The sequence below is a fragment of the Mustelus asterias genome, chromosome 17 (genome assembly GCF_964213995.1).
Source record: "Mustelus asterias chromosome 17, sMusAst1.hap1.1, whole genome shotgun sequence".
Taxonomy (NCBI): domain Eukaryota; kingdom Metazoa; phylum Chordata; class Chondrichthyes; order Carcharhiniformes; family Triakidae; genus Mustelus; species Mustelus asterias.
Window position 1 is genome coordinate 50413937 of NC_135817.1, and position 22540 is coordinate 50436476.

Consider the following 22540-nt stretch of genomic DNA (forward strand, 5'->3'; position numbering starts at 1 on the left):
GAAAATAGTCTACGCCTCTACTTTTCCTACCAAAGTGCATAACCACACACTTTCTCATGTTGTATTCCATCTGCCACTTCTTTGCCCATTCTCCTAAACTGTCCTTACTAGTGTCAAAAGTAGGCTTACATTAACACTGCAGTGAAGTTGCTGTGAAAATCCCCTAGTCGCCACGCTATTCGGATACACTGAGGGAAAATTTGGCATAGCCAATGTATCTAACCAGCATGTTTTTAGGACTGTGGGAGGAAACCGGAGCACCCAGAGGAAACCCACGCACACACGGGGAGAACGTACAGACTCCGCAAGGACAGTGACCCAAGCCGAGAGTCGAACCCGGGTCTCCTAGCGCTGTGAGGTGGCAATGTTAACCACCGTGCCGCCCCATTTCAGTATCTCAGTATTTAGTCAGTGGTGCTTTTAGCCTGTTACAGTAAATGCCTTGAAACACGAAATTCATTTGGAAAAGGAACAGGAACTCCTAGTGATCAGCCTGTGGGGGGTGGGGGGATTGTTGCAGGAGAGTGTGAGGTTCAGTCAGAGGCAAGTCCCGCCTGCAGCTCCCAGCTGATGCTGCTGGGCCGCTCCTCCCCGCTTACGCCTGGCCATTGGGTAACCAAGTGAGGGGAGGGTGGGTTCAAAAGGAACGTGGGCCCGGAGCGGAGCCAGAGCAACGCAAGACAGAGGAAGATTCAGAGGGAGGGAGAGACAGAGAAAGAAGTGAATAAAGAGAGAGAAAGCAAGGAGAAAGAGTATGGAGCCCGGGGAGAGGGAGCGAGGGGCGGCCCGGGAGCAGCGGTCTGCCGGCTGCAGAGCCACAGAGAGCCCCGGCAGCCGCTACAACCGCCTCTGCCCCACCGCCCTGCTGTGTGTCTGCGGCTTCTTCTCCAACGTCCGGCCCTCGGAACCTTTCCTCACCCCTTACCTGCTGGGACCGGATAAGAACCTGACTGAGCAGCAGGTGAGTGAGGGGGTCAAACCCTGAAGGAGCGGGGTGGGCTCTGAACCCACTGCTCTGTCTCTCTTTCTCACTGTTTTACTATTAAAACCTGCGCCATCCTTACAGAGTTGGGTTCAATGCAATCTTTGTGTTTCTTTAAGCCGCATGAGCCTAAATGCCTCTTTGTTGCGAGGCTGCAGTGAGTTAACTTCTACAGGAGAAATACATCCTCCTGATTTTTGTTCAGCAATGTTTTTTTTCCTAGCAGCTTTACCAGTTAGTTCAGTGCTGTGTGTTGCTTAGTTCTTAAGTTCCCTGCATTAGCCAAGGTCGGGTTGACAGTGTTGTGCAGTACTATTTTCAGTCTATCAGTGGAGTGGCGCCATCAAGGTCACCACCACGAGACAGCAGAAAAAAACTCCACTGACAGATTAACTTTAACATTCAGCATCCTCATTGTTCTTACTTGGGTTTTGCAGGAATCTCAATGTTTCACTGTGCATAGTGACTGTGGGCTTGAGGAGGTTAACAAACTAATTCAAGGGATGTTTTAATGGCAGCAAATCTGAAATGCTAACATGTCTTGTCTACACAGCTGCAATGCCTGATGTACTGAACATCATTTTCAGTTCAACTAATACAGAATGGGTGCTATCTTTATGCCTCAAGGTGTATTGTATATACATTGTATTATATAAATACTGGATTTTGTGGTCAGAGACAACAGTGTTTACTGGTAACGTTGTTAACTCCTGACCGCCAGATTTTTATGGGTGGGAGTGCAGACTTGCTGTAATTTCCAGCATGGTGCCCTTTGTGGTGATTGATCTGTGGTGGCTGAAACCAAGCAGGAAATAGGGAGGCTGCTCAACCATGAAATTAAAAGATCCTCACCTGAGACATAAGGTGGGATTTTCCCGTCTTGCTTGCCCCGAAGCCAGAAAATCCCACCCGAGGTCAACGGATCTTTCCATGGTCCGCTCCTCGCCTGCTCGGATTCCTGGGGCGGACAGGATGGTAAAATTCTCCCCACAGAGTCATGGAGGTATACAGCACAGAAAAAGACCCTTTGGCCAACTATACCCAACTATTCTAAATCCATGCAGATCTTAATAAGGAAGTTGAAAGGAGAAAAAAGAAATTCAATTTAATGATGTCCAAAAAAACTACATAAAAATTAGGAAACTTTGGTTAGGTTAAGGGAGAGTTAAGAGACAGACAGGATAATTTAAATTAAAATCACCAACGCCAATTTTCGAGCAAGAGTCTTGTAATTAACACTTAATGTGCTGTTTTATAAACTTCACCCAAACACACTAACAGCAAACATCCTCGTTGTATTCGTATCAGTGCCAAGTTTGTCATTCTCAGTTTTTTGCTATTAGCCTCACCATTGTTATTGGGTAATCTGGTTCCACTGTTCCTTTTTTAAAGTGTTACTCTCGCCCGGCACATTCTGAAATTGTGAAATTCAAGAAACTTGAAAACCTGCATTTTGAAACTGAAGATGAACAGTGACAGGTGCCTCCTGATAAATTGATGCAGCTCTCCACCTTGGTGAAGAGGCTGCTCACTTAGAAATTATATTGGACAGTACACCACCTTGAAGCAGTTTAATTGAAATACATTGTATTATATAAATACTTTTGTATTTATAAAAGGGAGTTTCTTAAATGTTTGATTTGCCTTGACATTGCACAATAGTTTGTGTAATCTGCATTACAAAATAGTATGTATTTCATTCCATTGTTAAATGTGTATTTATTTAAATTATTTTTTAAGATGGATTATTAAATGTCCCAGTCGGCAACAAATTTGTTGCATTGAAAAAATGCATACGTCCCAAACTTAATATTTTCTGTGACATCACAGCAGAAATAATTGCGCCAAATATCCGATCAATTCCATTCTCTTGTATTTCTCTCAGCCATCCAAATATTTTCTGTGGCCTAAATATACAAAAAATCTTGGAGGTCCTTAGTCTACAGAATTGTGCAGCAATGGTGTACTGTGAGGTTGCATTGAGAAGACTTAAGATTGCATCAGCTTGGTCATACTGGTTGTGACAGAGGTTATCACACAAGCTGATCTGTATTCTCTTTTTTTTTAAATCTTGGTATTTTGTTGGTCTGATCTTGGGGCAACATTTTGCTCACTCGCCTCAGATTGACATGGAATATTTTCTTTCTGTGATGTTACAGAAAACTTAAAATTTGTGACTTGTGTATTTTTTTTAACAAAACAAATGTTGTCCTTTTTTTGCTCTACTGGACAGGAAATCAGGACCAGTCACTTCATGACGATGTACTGTCCAACCTTTCTGAGACCCCACTTTCCACTGTAGGACACCATGGGATGTTTGAGCCTGGTGTGTTCTTGATCTCTGCTGTGTCATTATGGAATTGTGCTTTAGAGGCTGGGAGTTGCTCTGCATGACCCTAACTGGCTCCTAGTGGCTATTTTAAGATTCATATTGATGAAATTCTGACGGCAAGTCAGCCACTGTTATAGGAATTTAGACATGATATGGAGATGCTGGCGTTGGACTGGGGTGAACACAGTAAGAGTTTTAACAACACCAGGTTAAAGTCCAACAGGTTTATTTGGTAGCAAATACCATTAGCTTTCGGAGCGCTGCTCCTTCGTCAGATGGAGTGGAAATGTGCTCTCAAACAGGGCACAGAGACACAAAAATCAAGTTACAGAATACTGATTAGAATGCGAATCCCTACAACCAGCCAGATCTTAAAGATACAGACAATGTGGATGGAGGGAGCATTCAGCACAGGTTAAAGAGATGTGTATTGTCTCCAGACAGGACAGCCTGCAAGTCCAGGAGGCAAGCTGTGGGGGTTACTGATAACTGATACTGACGGCATCTCCTCCGGAGCCTTCAACATGTCATTGATAAAGACGAACATCTCGCCAAGGCCATCCCCACACCCCCACTTCTTGCCTTCAAACAACCGCGCAACCTCAAACAGACCATTTTCCGCAGCAAACTACCCAGCCTTCAGGAGAACAGTGACCACGACACCACACAACCCTGCCACAGCAGCCTCTGCAAGATGTGCCGGATCATCGACACGGCTGCCATCATCTCACGTGAGAACATCATCTACCAGGTACACGGTACCTACTCTTGCAACTCGGCCAACATTGTCTACCTGATACGCAGTAAGAAGTTTAACAACACCAGGTTAAAGTCCAACAGGTTTATTTGGTAGCAAAAGACCTGAAGAAGGGGCTCAGAGCCTCGAAAGCATGTGTGGCTTTTGCTACCAAATAAACCTGTTGGACCTTAACCTGGTGTTGTTAAACTTCTTACTGTGTTTACCCCAGTCCAACGCCGGCATCTCCACATCATGACTACCTGATACGCTGCAGGAAAGGATGTCCCGAGGCATGGTACATTGGGGAAACCATGCAGACGCTACGACAACGGATGAATGAACACCGCTCGACAATCACCAGGCAAGACTGTTCTCTTCCTGTGGGGGAGCACTTCAGCAGTCACGGGCATTCAGCCTCTGATCTTCAGGTAAGCGTTCTCCAAGGCGGCCTTCATGACACACATGAGGACGGCCTAAACCGGGATGTTGGATTTATGTCACATTATCAGTAACCCCCACAGCTTGCCTCCTGGACTTGCAGGCTGTCCTGTCTGGAGACAATACACATCTCTAACCTGTGCTGAATGCTCCCTCCACCCACATTGTCTGTATCTTTAAGATCTGGCTGGCTGTTGGGATTCACATTCTAATCAGTATTCTGTAACTTGATTTTTGTGTCTCTGTGCCCTGTTTGAGAGCACATTTCCACTCTATCTGACGAAGGAGCAGCGCTCCAAAAGCTAATGGTATTTGCTACCAAATAAACCTGTTGGACTTTAACCTGGTGTTGTTAAAACTCTTACTATAGGAAATTAGAGCCATAGAATCCTTACATTGCAGAAAGAGGCCATCTAGTCCGTCAAGTCTGCACTGATTCTCCGAAAGAGCATCCCATCCAGGCCCTTCCCTCCGACCTATTGGCATAACCCCTGATCTACACATCTCTGGACACTAAGAGGCAATTTAGCATGACCTATCCACCGAACCTGCACATCTTTGGAATGTGGGAGGAAACCGGAGCACCTGGAGGAAACCCACGCAGAAATGGGGAGAATGTGCAAACTCCACGCAGGCAGTAACTCAAAGTCAGAATCAAACCCGGGTCCCTGGCACTGAGAGGCAGCAGTGCTAACCACTTATATACTTGTATTTTTAGCTTATATCAACTAGGGTAGCATTCCACGTATTGCACATGGCGTATGTCTTCCTAGCTTGAGAACAGTGAACAGGTCAGGAAAAAAACGGCCAGCGTTTCTGTTCCTGATCACCAGCAGTAACCCTCAATTGGAAGTCTGTGTGGGAATCTTGGGTGAGGTGAGTTTCTAATTGCAATTCCTTTCCTGTAGCTATGGTAACAGCTGGCTTGATTCTCAGTGTTATGCCAAGAATGCATCTTCAGGGCAGGATGGGTAATAAACACTGGCCTAGCCAGCAATGTCCACATCCCACGAATGAATAAAAAAGAGAGAAAATGTGCAGATGAATGGGATTAGAGGAGTAACTATTTTCATAACTTTTGAGCTTTTTCCTCAAAGGATTAGATTCAGAAGGAAATTAGTATTTTGCAGTTTTAATTTGTAGTTTGGCTTCTCATCAGATAACAATATTGTTAATACAATATTGAGCGGAAAGATATAGCACAAACGATGTAAAATCTGAATCGGTCAAGTTAAAAAAACACCAAGGGGCAAAAAAAACATTTGTGGGGGTGGTATACAGACCACCAAGCTGTAGTGGTAATTTTGGGAATAGCATTAATCAGGAAATCAGATGTATGTAGTAAAGGAACATCTGTGATTATGGGTGAGTTTAATCTGCATGTAGATTGGGTGAGTCAAATTAGTCACAGTACAACGGAGAAATTTCTGGAGTGTGTACAGGATGGTTTTCTGGACCAATAGGTTGAGGAACCAACAATGAACAAGCCATCTTGGACTGGGTATTGTGCAATGAGAAAGGGTTAGTTGGTAATCTATTTGTGAGGGAACCCTTGGGGATGAGTGACCATAACATGATAGAATTTTTTATCAATGTGGATAGTGAGGTAGTTGATTCTGAGACCAGTTTTGGTGTCCTTAGGGGTCATAGTTTGAGGATAAGGTGAGAAGAAATCAGCCATGATCTAAATGAATGGTGGAGTTGGCTTGAAGGATCAAATGGTCTACTCCTGCTTCTATTTTCAATGTATGTTTCTATGTATAACAGTGTGTATATCTACTGCATCACATTGTAAACAATTGTTAGGTTTTGAGTTTTGAGAGATTAATAATTGAAAATTAAAAATGAACACTCCTGTCTTAAACCTATTGGACTTCTATATTTTTTTAAATAGGTGAATGAGATTTATCCAGTGTGGACTTACTCCTACCTAGTGCTTTTGTTTCCCATCTTCCTTGCAACTGATTACCTCCGATACAAGCCGGTCATCATTCTACAAGGTGCAGCTTTGATCATTACCTGGTTCATGCTGTTGTATGCCCAAGGACTGCTGGCAATGAAGTTTCTAGAATTTTTCTATGGGATGGTAACTGCATCAGAGGTGGCTTATTACTCCTATATCTACTCTGTAGTGGACTTTGATATGTACCAGAAAGTAACTGGATACTGTCGTTGTGCCACATTGATTGGGTACACAGTGGGATCTGTTACTGGACAAATCTTGGTCTCATTTACTGAGGTGTCCCTCTTCCACCTCAATGTTATTTCCTTGGCCTGTGTCGCAGTTGCCTTTATTGCATCGATGTTTCTTCCAATGCCACAGAGGAGCATGTTCTTCCACAGAGTGAGGAAAGACTGTACTGAAAGGAAAACCAAAGATGAAAGTGAAAAGTCATCATCTGAAGAACATAAATCAACAGCGCCACTAACCTGTGGCCGTGATGATGCTGAGAATATGGTACCTGTCTATGTGCCAGAACCAATGGATAGCATCTCATACACCCATGAAATTACGGTAATGTTTGTTTCATTTGCTGTTTTGCTTGTTTTCTGCTGCTGAAATCGAGCACCATGCTATGGGTGAACAGGCAGTGTGAACTTTCACTTATCTCCAGATTTCATATTCATATATAAGGGGACGTTTCTCGCTTCCTACCAGCATAAAAGACAAGCCGGCATGAGTACAGTACAAAAAGGCAACACAAACTTTATTCTCTGTTTAAAATAACAAAAACCGCAGGCCTGGGGAGAGACAGCTGCTCGTCAACTGCTCTCCTGGCCATTGTGCGCTTTACAATTTATAGGGTTTTGAACTTTGCGCCAAACATATGGTAATAGGCTCATCATTTACTACCAGTTACATGATCAGTGCCTGCTAATAACACAAAGCAGTGGCACAATAGCAAGATATCAAAAAGCCATTATAGATAGGTGGAATTGATCTGTGGCTGATGATGATGTGAACCCATTTCCCTGGGCTGATCTCTTTCTGGAGGGTTAGAACATAGAAAAACTACAGCACAAACAGGCCCTTCGGCCCACAAGTTGTGCCGAACACACCCCTACCTTCTAGACCTACCTATAACCCTCCATCCTATTACGCTCCATGTACTCATCCAGGAGTCTCTTAAAAGACCCTATTGAGTTTGCCTCCACCACCACTGACGGCAGCCGATTCCACTCGCCCACCACCCTCTGTGTGAAAAACTTACCCCTAACATCTCCCCTGTACCTACCCCCCAGCACCCTAAACCTGTGTCCTCTCGTAGCAGACATTTCCACCCTGGGAAAAAGCCTCTGAGAGTCCACCCGATCTATGCCTCTCAACATCTTATACACCTCTATTAGGTCTCCTCTCATCCTTCGTCTCTCCAAGGAAAAAAGACCGAGCTCCCTCAGCCTATCCTCATAAGGCATGCCACTCAATCCAGGCAACATCCTTGTAAATCTCCTCTGCACCCTTTCAATCTTTTCCACATCCTTCCTATAGTGAGGCAACCAGAACTGAGCACAGTACTCCAAGTGGGGTCTGACGAGGGTCTTATATAGCTGCATCATTATCCCCGGACTCCTAAACTCAATCCCTCGACTGATAAAGGCCAGCATACCATATGCCTTCTTAACCACCTCCTCCACCTGTGAGGCCGATTTCAGAGTCCTATGGACCCGGACCCCAAGGTCCTTCTGATCCTCTACAGTACTAAGAGTCTTTCCCTCATCCCATTTGACCTACCAAAATGGACCACGACGCATTTATCTGGGTTGAAGTCCATCTGCCACTTGTCTGCCCAGTCTTGCATCCTATCTATGTCCCTCTGTAACATCTGACATCCCTCCAGACTATCCACAACCCCACCAACCTTCGTGTCGTCGGCAAACTTACCAACCCATCCCTCCGCTTCCTCATCCAGGTCATTTATGAAAATGACAAACAGCAAGGGTCCCAGAACAGATCCCTGGGGCACACCACTGGTGACCGACCTCCATTTAGAAAAAGACCCATCTATACACACTCTCTGCCTCCTTTGGGCAAGCCAGTTCTGGATCCACCGGGCAGCAGCCCCTTGGATCCCATGCCCTCTCACTTTTTCTAGAAGCCTTGCATGGGGGACCTTATCGAACGCCTTGCTAAAATCCATATAAACCACATCTACCGCCTTCCCTTCGTCAATGTGTTTAGTCACATTTTCGAAGAACTCCACCAGGCTCGTAAGGCACGATCTGCCCTTGACAAAGCCATGCTGAGTATTCTTGAGCATACTAAACCTCTCTAAATACTCATATATCCTGTCCCTCAGGATCTTCTCCATCAGTTTACCAACCACTGAGGTTAGACTCACCGGTCGATAATTACCTGGGCTATCTCTATTCCCCTTCTTGAAAATAGGAACCACATCCGCAATCCTCCAATCGTCCGGCACCTCTCCCGTCTCCATCAACGACGCAAAGATCATGGCCAGAGGCTCTGCAATCTCTTCCCTCGCCTCCCACAGTAACCTGGGGTACATCCCATCCGGACCCGGTGACTTATCTAGATGCCATTCAAAGGTTCCAGCACAACCTCTTTCTTAAACCACACCTACCGCCTTCCCTTCGTCAATGTGTTTAGTCACATTTTCTGCGTGGGTTTCCTCCGGGTGCTCCGGTTTCCTCCCACAGTCCAAAGATGTGTGGGATAGGTTGATTGGCCAAGTTAAAAATTGCCCCTTAGAGTCCTGGGATGTGTAGGTTAGAGGGATTAGTGGGTAAAATATGTGGGGGTAGGGCCTGGGTGGGATTGTGGTCGGTGCAGACTCGATGGGCCGCATGGCCTCCTTCTGCACTGTAGGGTTTCTATGTTTCTATGTTAAAGTCCACATACTTGATCTTTTCAGTCCACCGCACGCCCGCAGTACATCCACCCAGGTCCTTCTCCTCTGTGAAAACCGAGGCAAAATACTCATTGAGCACCTCTGCCATTTCTACTGGTTCCGTACAGACTTTCCCGCCTTCACCTTTTATAGGCCCTATTCCGTCACGTCTCATCCTTTTACTCTTCACATATTTATAGAACGCCTTAGGGTTCTCCTTAATCCTACCTGCCAGGGCCTTCTCGTGACCCCTTCTGGCTCTCCTAATTTCCTTCTTTAGTCCATTCCTACAAGCCGTACACTCTTCTAAATCCCTATCTTCGCCAAGCTCTCAGAGCCTTTTGTACGCTTTCCTTTTCTTCTCGACTAGGTCCCACACAGCTTTCGTGCATCACGGTTCCTTTAACCGACCAACACCTCCCTGTCTGCTCGGAACGTTGTCCTGTAGAACTCTAGACAGACATTCCTTGAAAAACTGCCACTTCTCTTCAGTACATTTCCCCGAGAATACCTCCTTCCAATTTACTCCTCTAATTTGCTGTCTAATGTCTTCATATTTCCCCTTACCCCATATAAACATTTTCCTAGCTTGCCTGATCCTCTCTTTTTCCAATGCAAGCCTAAAGGAGATAGAGTTATGATCGCTATCCCCAAGATGCTCTCCCACTGAGAGATCTGACACCTGTCCAGGTTCATTGGTCAGTATCAGATCAAGTACAGCCTCTCCTCTTGTAGGCCTGTCCACATGCTGTGTCAGGAAACCCTCCTGAACACACCTAACGAACTCTTCCCCATCCAATCCCCTTACCCTAAGGATATTCCAATCTATGTTTGGGAAATTAAAGTCTCCCATCACAACAACTCTGCTATTGCTGCATCTCTCCAGGATCTGTTTCCCTATCTGCTCCTCCACCTCCCTGTTACTATTGGGCGGCCTATAGAAAACTCCCAGCAAAGTGACCGGCCCCTTCCCACTCTGATCTTCCACCCACAGAGACTCGGTGGACAATCCCTCCACAGCATACGTCTTCTCTACAGCTGTGACACTATTCTTGATCAGCAGTGCCACTCCACCCCCTCTCTTGCCTCCTTCCCTGTCCTTCCTGAAACATCTGAATCCCGGCACCTGGAGTATCCAGTCCTGTCCCTGAGACATCCATGTCTCCGTAATGGCCACCACATCACACTTCCAGGCATCGATCCACGCTCTGAGCTCATCCCTTTTATTCACTATACTCCTGACATTAAAGTAGACACATCCCAATCCTTTGGTCTGACCTCTCCCCTTCTCTATTCCCTGTCCATCTGCCCTCTTGCACTGCCTTTGTGTTTTGAGCTTCTTGCATAATCTAATCAGTTGAGCTATTTTCTATGTTTTCCCTGCTTGGAGTCTAAAGTGATTAGGCTGTCTGAAGTGATTAAGGGGCGCCCATGAGTCATCGCATTGCTGTGAGCTGCTGACAATATTTTAAAATAAATTTGATATACACGTGTAAAAATGTCCATGATATTAAGCATAAAAGTCGTCTTAAGCATAAAGGTCGCCCCCTTCGCATAAGATATAAAACTAACTCTCACGTGCTAAGTAATGTCGGGAGTGATTAGTCCATAATGAGCAATAAATCCTTGCACTGCTGATATTCTTACTCTGTATGTGACAAGACATCTTTCTATGCTGACTCTGATGGTCTCACAGCACTCGGAACCAAAAAGAAGAGAAAGCAGCAGATTTCACTAAATCACAAGTTTTATGCAACCTCCTAGGGCCTGAAATTCCTTGAACCCTTGTTGGAGGTGGAGGGGGGGTGGAATAAGGACAGCATTTTCCTCTCCCTCTTTCTGAGAAATGAGGTCTCTAACCTGATTTCTCTTGCGTTTTTTTTCCTTTTTCTCGCCTTGCTATTGCTCACTCCTCGCCTCTCCATCCCTCAGCAGTAGGATATCAGGAGAAAGGATCCAGCCTGTGTTGCAGCAGTAATGATGAGCATTAATGTGTCATATCGTGCCTATTTTTAGAGTGAAGGGCAAACCTAGCCACCTGCTGCCTTCCTCTAGATCAGCTGAAATGTCACAGCAATGTTGTCAATGACTACTGTATACTTCTGATGAGAATATTACCGTATGTGCTCATTCTGTGTATATATAAAATGCTTCCCTTAAAGCAAGATATAAATATTTCTAACTTACTTGAGAGATTTTTCTTTTAGACAAATGGGTGTATTTTAACTGGTTTTATTTTCCAGAATAAAAAGCCATTCAAAGATGTCTGCATTGTTCTTGCATCGTTATGGAAGATATTCCTGCAGTGTTATTCCTCTTGGCCACTGCTCTGCTGGTCAGCATGGTGGGCATTGTCTACGTGTGGCTATTTTCAAATATTGAATTACATTCAAATCCTGTGGGAGAAAATTCTTTCTTCTCAGAATTCCCAGATTTACAATGGAATGGTGGAAGCTACATCTGCACTATTGGGTATGTTCCTGTTAGTAATTTTTTGATTAAAGCAGTTGAGTTTGCTTGTAATTGCCAGGAGGTGTTAATATTTCAGTTCAACAAGGAAGCCAAACATATTTCCGAAACTGTGGTGGAAAGAGAACCCACAATAACTTTTTAAAAGGCAAGTGGATGAAAATTTGAAAAGGGGAAAGGGCAGAGGGGATGATTCTTAGCTCCTTCAGATTGTCTGCCAGAGGGGCCTATTAACATAATTCTAGCTGTGTCTATTAGAAATGTGAAATGAAGGCTACAGTCCCAGTCTATTTCACTGACAAAAGCAGTGATTGTCTCTTCCAGAGTAAAACTGAAATATGGCATGTGTAAAATATTAATAATTTACAATGCTGTGGCATATTTCTCAGGTTTGCTTTAACTTTTTTAGGGTGACCCGTGACCCCTCCCCCCCCCCCCCCCCCGCCCCCCTCAAAATGTTAAGTTAGTTCTTTGTGAACTGAACTGTTGAGCGATCATAGGTTTGCTATATTTAATCATAGGTATAAGATGCTCTTTTTCTCCCACCTGCACAATCCCGCTCCCCCATATGCACAAATTGGTTGGAACCACTTTTTATTTGAATATGGTGTTATGGACAGCATAGGGAGGTTAATTTAAACACTTTCCCCTCTCCATCCATCAGTAAACAGGAAGGTGTTTTGATTTGCTGCCTACTGTAAGTGGTGGTATATTTCCCAGCCATTCAACTTCGGGGTTATCCAATTTTTATTGATAACCCCACAACAAACCCAAAGATGGGATGGACTCAAAAGGATTAGTTTATTGCACGCATCCAAATGTAAGAGGGTGGGTCGCAGCATTGCCCCCCTTTGCAGTCATATGGTTAAAGGGATTAGAGAAAATAAAGATGTACAGTGCAGTGACCACAGAGAAAAGATGTGGTATTCTATGTGGGTTGAGTCCCATGCCCAATGAGGTATTCCTCCTTGCAGGCTGCCAGTTTGAAAACCAGTGCTGTATAATTCACTTTTCTGGAGGGGCTGACTTCACATGATATGATGTGCTTTCAGAGATGAATCAGTCTTGTTGGTGATGGCCTGGTAGCAGCAAAGTAGATGGGGGCGTCAGCTGTTCAAATCTGGACAGGATTCCTTTTCTGTGAGGCTACTTGGATGGTAAAATGGCAGATTGAACTTTGCAGCAATGTTACTGGCTGCACAAGCTAGGTCCATACCATATGACTCTTGCCTCTCCACATTGTCTTTGACAAGCAATGTGCATCCCTTCTCTTGGTCCCTAAGGTGGTTAATTGTCTCACCCAGTAAAGATTGAAAGGAAGGTTGTGGGGTCTTTTGTCCTAGCAGATTAATAGATTCTGGTCAGCCAGCCTGATTTATGAAGTACAGATGGCCTTTCATAGTTCTCAGAGTTTGTTTTCTGCAGCCCACAGTGTGTCATTAGTGTCTCTTAAGAGATAACAAGCCTAAGTTTCTTCATAGCCGCCGGGTAGCTCCTGGCGATACGGTGGCACAGTGATTAGCACTGCTGCCTGAGTGCCAAGGATCCAGATTCGATTCCTGGCTTGGGTCACTGTCTGTGCAGAGTCTGCACATTCTCCCCATGTCTGGGTAGGTTTCCTCCAGGTGCTCCGGTTTCCTCCCACAGTCTGAAAGACGTGCTGGTTAGGTGCATTGGCCATGCTAAATTCTCCCTCAGTGTACCCGAACAGGCAGTGGAGTGTGGCACTAATAACACTTTTTTAAAAAAAAAGTTTTGTTTAGGGGCCACAGGCATTTCCAGCTTTTAGAAATAGCCATGAGGATATCTAACTATTTTCTAAAAATATACTGGGTGAGGTTTTGCTCCCCTCACGATGGTATTGTAATGGAGCTGGCAGTTGGGAAAAATCCATTGACCGTAACACAGTTCAATAGCAACTTAAATCGTGCACATAACATAATAAAGCATCCCTAAGTGCTCCTGCTGAGCATGGTAAAATTTGACACAACGACATAATGGGTTTTAAGAAATGTCTTTAAAGGGAGAAAGTGAGGCAGAAATGTGTAGGAAAGATATTCCAGAGTTTGGGATCTAGGCACTTAAAGGCACAGTCACCAACTGGGAGCAATTAAAATTACATCTAGTTGAAGTGAACATACTATTTGCTTGTGTAGTGCTTTACTATGTTAAATATGTGAAGTTTTAATTGAATGAATTGAGTGATATGACATGTGGCTTCACGCTCCATATTCCTGCCCTTTAGGGTACCAAGGTGCTCTCACTGATAATCCAAAGTCTTTTTTCATTTTTGCTCTAAATGTATTTGTATAAATGGGTTATAAATTTTGATTTCCACGTTCCGTACGAAATATTATTTTCAAAAAAAAGGGAATGTTTTGTCTGGCTTAAATCAAACTACGGAAAGCTATGAAGGGGGTGATTTTAGTATCGTGTTGCGCCCGTTTCTGGGCGTGACGCGATCGTAAAGTGATTGGTGCTGGTTTTCGCGACTGGTACCATTTTACGAGCGCCGGATTTCTGGTGCGGTCAGCCTCTCACCAGAAATGGGCGAAAAGCAGGTTAATGTATTGAAATTTATTTAAAGAAGCATTTAAATGTCATTAGCAATCCCGGTGCTCAACCCCCCCCCCCCCCCCCCCCCCCAAAATAACCTCGCCGGCGAGGTCATAAACTCTTCTAGTTTCAAGTCCGCCCAGCACTTGGACAAAAAAATGATAAAATACCACCCAAATGTTTTTAATGTAACTTTATTTTAATTTTCTCTCTCTTTGGTCTATGTTTAGGTGCTGTGGCAGCATTTGTCGTGGGCTCTGTAAAGGTTTCATCCATCTGGAGTGAAGTTGCACTCCTCATCTTTTCTCTCATTATTGCCGTTTCAGTGTTTCTGATGGACACTGTTCGGAACATCTGGGTGTGTTACGTCAGTTACATTGCTTTCAAAATCATTTACATGATGCTTATAACTATAGCAACGTGAGTGGACCTTTTGTTCAAAAGTGTGATTTAATTCGAAATTTAATTTTGTAGTTGTAAGAAAACTTAATTGCCTGTCTTTATTTTGAAAGGTACAAGATTGCTGCAAATTTAAGTGTGGAACTGTATGCTTTGGTGTTCGGTGTAAATACTTTTGTTGCCTTAGCCCTTCAGACGCTGTTGACTCTGATTGTAGTAGAATCTCGTATGCTGAATTTGGACATATTTGGACAGGTAAAGTATCAATTTGGTATTGCCATAGCCACTAACATTATAATTTAACTAGGGGGGTGGGGGGAGGGGGGGCGGAAAGAGGAGAACACATCAGGTGTAAACTTAAAAAAAAACATTTTTATGTTAAATAGTGGAAACCTTCCTCTTCCCTTCATAGTTATGGATACAAAGAACAATCTAGTTTTGGTTGCGATTCAAATTAAAAATCACATCAGCATCTTGTTCTCCTGTTGTGATAGTTTGAAATTTGGCATTCTTGCTTTTGTTCCGATGATGAAAAGCTTTCACAGCAGGCCTCCCATTTCAGCATTATTCAAAAGCCCCAATGATTTTCCAACTTCTCTACCAAACCTTCTCTTTGCTCTAATGAAAATAACCCCAGCTTCTCCATTCTCTCCATGTGATTGAAGTCTTTCATCCCTGTTGTCGTCCTAGTAAATCTCTTCTGCACCATGTCCTAGATCTTGACATCTTTCTAAAGTGTGGTGCCCAGAATTGAGGACACTGCACCGTCTAAAGTTTGAAAAGTGTTGGCATAACTTCCTTGTACTCTGGTCATGATTTTACATTGTGCTACATTACACTATGCAAGTTTACCATCCATCTGTGCCATAGCATATTCAAGATTTAAATACAACACACATTTACTTTTATTAATGCTCTGTAAATGCCCTCTGCAGAACTTGATGAACACTGAGCCCACAGGATGGGCAAATTCTTTAATAATTGAGTAACATTTTCATTATTTGAAATTAATTGCTATGAACTGTTTATTGAATTTAATACTTTTCTCCTCTTTTTCAGTTTCTGGCTTACTCGGTTTACTTTACCGCAATTGCAGTGTTGTTCTTGATCTTTGGTATGTACAATATTATAAAGAAATACAGAGAAGAGTCACAAGCAACTGAAAACACCTTTGCTTCTTTGGACTCCAAGAACGAAGTATCACCAAAGACACCTTGCGAGCAGACGAGTGAGGTTGACTAAAATGGGCAGTTGCAAATTTGCGTAGCTGCATGTGATGTGATTCACTAAAGTAGAATGATTTACTTCTCTCTCTTTCCTTGCAACGTCATTAACCAGGAACTTCCTTGGAGCTGCTCATGCACCTCAGCCATAACCTCACGAGCAATGCAGCAGACTCCCTGTTTCCTCATGAACAAGGCTTCTGCTAAATTTGGAAGTTGCTGAGGTGGAGTGCCAGTATTGTTTCCTGTTGCCCACTGTTAGATGTGATTCTGCAGGACTTGCTGAACAATCCGGGGTGTGCCAACAGCTGCAGAAACTGAAGATGACGTTTTTGAGAAAATCTGTCCAAGTTTAGGAACCTTGATCTCCAGTTCTAAGTCTGAGTACTGTATGAGGGTCAACTGGTGGTTTTCTTCTGACATCCCACCTCCTCCATAAATTGTGAACCTTCATTAATGTTCTCATCGTGCCTTTCAAGCTTTCCCACTAAACATGATTTGAATCTCTCAGAAGACAAACCCCATGAATTTCATAAACTCCCCTTACGAGTGAAGTGTAGAATGCATGGAGATTCAAGAAGTTGCCAATCAGTGGGGATTAAAGATTGCACTATTCCAATTGGATTGATAAAGGAGGACGGGAGAGGGAAAATATTCTACAAGAGGACTCTGGTTGAAACGGTACGGTAGCACAGTGGCGGCACAGGGGCGGCACGGTAGCACAGTGGTTAGCACTGCTGCTTCACAGCTCCAGGGTCCCGGGTTCGATACCCGGCTCGGGTCACTGTCTGTGTGGAGTTTGCACATTCTCCTCGTGTCTGCGTGGGTTTCCTCCGGGTGCTCCGGTTTCCTCCCACAGTCCAAAGATGTGCGGGTTAGGTTGATTGGCCAGGTTTAAAAAAAATTGCCCCTTAGAGTCCTGGGATGTGTAGGTTAGAGGGATTAGCGGGTAAAATATGTGGGGGTAGGGCCTGGGTGGGATGTGGTCGGTGCAGACTCGATGGGCCGAATGGCCTCCTTCTGCACTGTAGGGTTTCTATGAAACTTAAATATTGAACCACTCTTGAGTACAGTCCTTTTGTAGATACCAGCATCTTAATAATGGATAACTAATCAGTATTACTGTGGATGCTGAAATCTGAAACAAAAACTTGCAGCATTTTCAGCTTTTGTTACAATTTGTAAGCATGTGTGTTAGACAGAAATTATGCTTTGATATTTTATGAGAACCAACATATATTGTCTATGGTAATGTGGAAACATAGAACTAAAAGTATGTTTAGTAAACAGCTGTAAACATTTAATTGCTCAAAATCACCCACAATAGTTACCTTTAATGTTCTGATGGTACAACTGACTACCTGGCTGTAGCAACACTCTATAGAAGAACAGACCAGGCCAAAACAAATACTTGAAGCTGGAAGATTTGCAGGGTAGTCTTGAGAGAAAAGCACAGGGAATCAGGACTAATTATATAGTAGTTTGTAAGAACTGGTGCAAGATTGATGAGCCAAATGGCCTATTTCTGTGCAGTAACATATCTGAAGGTAACTGGAATGACAGAATCTTTTTACATAAATATGACCAGGTACTGAAGTAAAGTTTGTCTTTTTTGTAAGTGCAAGTTAGTTTTAGATACTGTTAGAAAACATTGGTAGTTTTAATGCCCCATGTAATTTAATTGACCTGATGCGAATGAGGTACTGACACTGATGCATGAGATGGAAATATGCCTTGTAGCGAGGTGACAAAGTGTCTACCAAGACTGGCTGAAAAATTGCCACAATCTGTTCTCTTAATGTGGAGGTTATTAGCATCCTGTGTTATTTTAAGTGCAAGTTTGCTAAGTATTGATACGAATGTACACTGTTCACCAAATATATTCTTTCCTTTGGAAGATAAAAATCCAGCACAGTTCAGGTGCTGTTGTCATGCACCTTCTTTCAGCATAGATTAGAGGCCTTGACATGGGTTGCCAGACAGCGCCAGTAGAGGCACAGGACCCTTTCATTTTGGATTGAGTGTGGAAGGGGAACTTGGAAGTGCGAAAAGAGGAGAATTTGATTTTTTTGACGATGTAACCTTTAATTATAGAGAGACCAGAGAGATAATGAAGACAGTGGCAATCTGATGTTTGAAACCTGAAGGAGCAATTCCCTATGTTTTCTCTAATTGTGGCAAAATGAATGATGGAAGCGTAATATTAGATTAAAACTAACATTCAATATCTCAAATAAATTTAGTTTATCGTGCCTCATACATCAGTGTTTTATGGTCCTCGACTCTTCTGCCATTTTTGCCAGAATAAATTAAGTAACAGATATTCTGTTCTTGGCATTAGGTACTATATTGAAGGTATATCTTACATGATCATGAAAAATATTATTTGGCCAATGTTTAGCAGGTGGCCGTTTCAAGGTTCTCCAATTTAGTCTAATAGATGTTGGACTAATACCTAATTTTAATTTTTCTTATTTGCACTAACCCTGACTTGGAATGAGATGGCATATCTTCCAGATAAAAGTCAGCTAAAGTACCAACTAGCTAGCATTTAATACAAAATCTTATTGCATTTTAGCTGCCCCAAATATTCGTGCAAGCTGCATTTAGAACACTAATCATTTTAGGTTCAGTTTGCATTATTTGGGATTCAAACAAGAATTGAGAAATTCAGAGCAAAATAAATGTTTTTGTTTAAAACAGTAGAAATGCTTTGAATGATGAGCAGATTCCGTCCTCCAGGAGGAAATGAGAAAAGCTTTTCCTTCCCAAAATACTGTGTGCGTGTATATTTATTATCTCCAAAGAAATAAAACCTTTTAACTGCTTTGAGAATGATTTGTTGTGTTGAGGTGGGCTGATAACCCTGAAAGTGTAGATAATGTACCAATTTATCCGAATGGTGTATTCTGCTGTAAATGAGACATTTTGTATCTTGTTATATGACAGTGAAACTTATATGTGGAAAGCCTTAAAATCAAGTGGAAGCTTGAAAGTGGGTCATCAGCAAGTTTAGGCATTAACACGAAGTATGGTGCAGTTTATTTCAGCGTATTCTTGAAACAAATTTGCTTTGCAATACTGAAATGGTCTTGTTTCAAACATGATGTTGGGATGTCGGCGTTGGACTGGGGTAAACACAGGAAGAAGTTTAACAACACCAGGTTAAAGTTCAACAGGTTTATTTGGTAGCAAAAGCCACAAGCTTTCGGAGCCTTAAGTCCCTTCTTCAGGTGAGTGGGAATTCTGTTCACAAACAGGGCGTATAAAGACACAAACTCAATTTACAGAATAATGGTTGGAATGCGAATACTTACAGCTAATCAAGTCTTTAAGATACAAACAATGTGAGTGGAGAGAGATTAAGACAGGTTAAAGAGATGTGTATTGTCTCCAGACAGAACAGCCAGTGAAACTCTGCAGGTCCAGGCAAGCTGTGGGGGTTACAGATAGTGTGACATGAACCCAATATCCCGGTTGAGGCCATCCTCGTGTGCGGAACTTGGCTATCAGTTTCTGCTCAGCGACTCTGCGCCGTCGTGTGTCGCGAAGGCTGCCTTGGAGAACGCTTACCCGAATATCAGAGGCCGAATGCCCATGACCGCTGAAGTGCTCCCCAACAGGAAGAGAACAGTCTTGCCTGGTGATTGGGGAAACCATGCAGACGCTGCGACAACGGATGAATGAACACTGCTCGACAATCACCAGGCAAGACTATACTCTTCCTGTTGGGGAGCACTTCAGCGGTCACGGGCATTCTGCCTCTGATATTCGGATAAGCGTTCTCCAAGGCGGCCTTCACGACACATGACGTCGCTGAGCAGAAACTGATAGCCAAGTTCCGCACACATGAGGACGGCCTCAATTGGGATATTGGGTTCATGTCACACTATCTGTAATCCCCACAGCTTGCCTGGACCTGCAGCATCTCACTGGCTGTTCTGTCTGGAGACAATACACATCTCTTTAACCTGTCTTAATGCTCTCTCCACTCACATTGTTTGTATCTTAAAGACTTGATTAGCTGTAAGTATTCGCATTCCAACCATTATTCTGTAAATTGAGTTTGTGTCTTTTATATGCCCTGTTTGTGAACAGAATTCCCACTCACCTGAAGAAGGGGCTTAAGGCTCCGAAAGCTTGTGACTTTTGCTACCAAATTAACCTGTTGGACTTTAACCTGGTGTTGTTAAACTTCTTACTCTGTTTCAAACAGACAGTGCTGTCCCAGAATTGCATTGTGATCAAAGCAATGTTCTTTTTTGGAAACAAAAATTGGAATTGGAAAATGCCCCCCCGACACCTATGAAAATTTTATTTTATATGGAAGGAGAAACAGGGATGGGAGAATATTTCAGTTGGAATGACACTGATGAGTGATTTAATGGAGGGATCTAGAGGTTCGAATCATTAAACGTTTGTGCAGATAGATGAAGCCATTTTAAGTTTTTAAAAATGCCAACCCGTAGGCGTTGATGCTGATAGTTTCTGATTCACTTTGTATAATTCAATTTTGCATTTTTATATTGTAGATAAGTCGTTTTCAGTCATGATTTATAACATGAGGTGTCATACAAATCTCAGCTTTTAAAAAAGCACAATGTAAAGAATGCATATAATTTTTTTTTATATTGAACTTATTCCTTAGAGTAATAGCTGTTACATTCCATGGGCAGCACAGTGGATAACACTGCCACACAGCGCCATGGACTCGGGTTCGGTTCCAGCCTTGGGTGACTGTGTGGAGTTTGTACATATCCCTGTGTCTACGTGAGATTTCTCTGGGTGCTATGATTTCATCCCACAGTCCATAAAGATGTGCATTGGCCATGCTAAAATTGTCCCCAAGTGTCCAAAAGTGCTAAATAGGGTTATCGGGAAAGAGCGGGGGGGGGAGTGGGCCTGTGTTAGATGCTCTTATGGGGAGTTGGTGCACTCGATGGCTGCCTTCTGCACTGCAAGGCGTCTATGGATTCTTAGGCTTTGGGTTCATGCATTCAACATTTAAAACTGTATTTTTGTAAGAAATTGCACTTTAAATGATTGTTATTTGTAGAAAATGTGCAAATATTTAAATGCTGTACATTCTGTTTTTTTTTACTAATTACACAGTTGAATGGTTTTAAACCCAAATTCACAATTCCTTTTAAAAAGCAATGAAATGCCCAAGTGTGGGCTGTTCCTGAGCACACCTTTAAGTCAACACTTTGAAACGAATGTATTGACATGCCAATTGAAAAAGCACAGATACAAGTTTGTTCTTGTTGTACCTAATGCACTAGGACTGCTTATAAATAAAGAGGAAAACAAAAATGGGGACTTCTGTTGTGCATTATTGTATGTTTTGTATAAAATCTGTGGATAAAATTTTGTATAAGCTTCTCAATTGGTTTTGCATAAATTGATGGAAAATGGACCCAAATCTGCAGTCTGCTTTATCTTTCCCCTCCTTTTGCAAAAGTCTCAACTTGAAATGTAGCTGCACAATGCAGAAGTTTTCTGCTACCTTGAGAGAATGGTCCTTCCCCATATACGAATCTGAACCGAATATGTGCCTGACTTGATTCTGGAGGGATTTGCAGCAGAGACCAACTCATGAGTCTGCAGTTTCTGACATTGTACAAAATGCAAAAAATTGTTTCATCTTAGCCACGCAGCTCAAATAGATATTTGAGGTCACAATGCTGTGCAATACTCTTCACTCTAGCGGCTCCAGGTAGGATTCCCCAGGGACTGTACTTTCGGCGAGGCACGGTCACCTACACTGTTCAACAGATTGTTTCACTTAATTCAGTCTGTGTCTGGTGAAAAGAAAAAAATTGACCATGTACCATTTTTTTGAGCAGGTATCACTAATTAGGATGTTAACATTTACCAGTCTGACTGCACTCTAAGTGGGAGACTCTTCCCTTTGTTCCAGTAAAGATTGATTTTAATTTTGCGGACAAGTTCAAAGGGAGGGATCAAAGTGGTCAACCTGTATTGAACCATGGTGGCCATCAGCTGGTTTATGACAACATTCGACCATTTAAAAAAAAGCCTTGGATCAACCCTGTTCAATTTCAAGATGATTGTTGTCAAATCTTCCTGAGAATCCCAGAGATATCCAATGGGTGGTGCTCAACTGAAAGCACAAGAGATTCTCCTCAGAATGAATTCAATCTGCCACTGGTTCACTGAACGAATGTGTTCTGACCAATGGTTAACTTTTTCAATGTTAATTTTGTCGGCTTTAGTTTAAAATGGCATTTCAGATGGGTGAAAGTGACCCCATGGTTCTATTGCAGGGAAATTTCTAGGTGTTCTGGCCAACATTTACCCTTCAACCAACAATGTAAAAACATTAGAGGGTCATTCACCTTGTAGTGTATGAAAGATCTTGCCTCAAGTATGTTGATTGCTGTGCTTCCCTATGGGTAACTTGTTAAATTTCAGAAGTTCTTAACTAGCTATGAAGTGTTTGGGCACTTCCTCAGGTTATGAAAGGTCCTACACAAATACACATTCCGTATTTTAAAAAAATACTCAAACAAATGCATAATGAACCCATTG

General features: G+C 42.9%; 1 protein-coding gene across 2 annotated transcripts; it reads left to right on the forward strand.

Annotated features, from left to right (window-relative positions):
* The first annotated feature begins 664 nt into the window (after positions 1-664).
* On the forward strand, positions 665-19240 carry LOC144506468 (thiamine transporter 1-like). Of its 2 annotated transcripts, XM_078232630.1 has the most exons (6): positions 665-961; positions 6386-7006; positions 11585-11813; positions 14597-14786; positions 14879-15020; positions 15825-19239. In XM_078232630.1, exons 1-6 carry the CDS (start codon positions 755-757, stop codon positions 16005-16007), a joined length of 1572 nt encoding a protein of 523 aa, XP_078088756.1. In that variant the 5' UTR covers positions 665-754; the 3' UTR covers positions 16008-19239. The 2 variants fall into 2 exon arrangements, with proteins under 2 accessions (XP_078088756.1, XP_078088757.1); XM_078232631.1 differs by lacking the exon at positions 6386-7006 and having other exon boundaries at positions 15825-19240.
* Positions 19241-22540: the final 3300 nt, after the last annotated feature.

Excerpts from the sequence above, each read along its gene's own strand:
- LOC144506468 (XM_078232630.1), top strand. The coding sequence starts at position 755 with ATGGAGCCCGGGGAGAGGGAGCGAGGGGCGGCCCGGGAGCAGCGGTCT. Across the intron at positions 7,007-11,584 it reads CATACACCCATGAAATTACG|AATAAAAAGCCATTCAAAGA; the intron begins GTAATGTTTGTT and ends TTTATTTTCCAG. Across the intron at positions 14,787-14,878 it reads ATGCTTATAACTATAGCAAC|GTACAAGATTGCTGCAAATT; the intron begins GTGAGTGGACCT and ends TTATTTTGAAAG.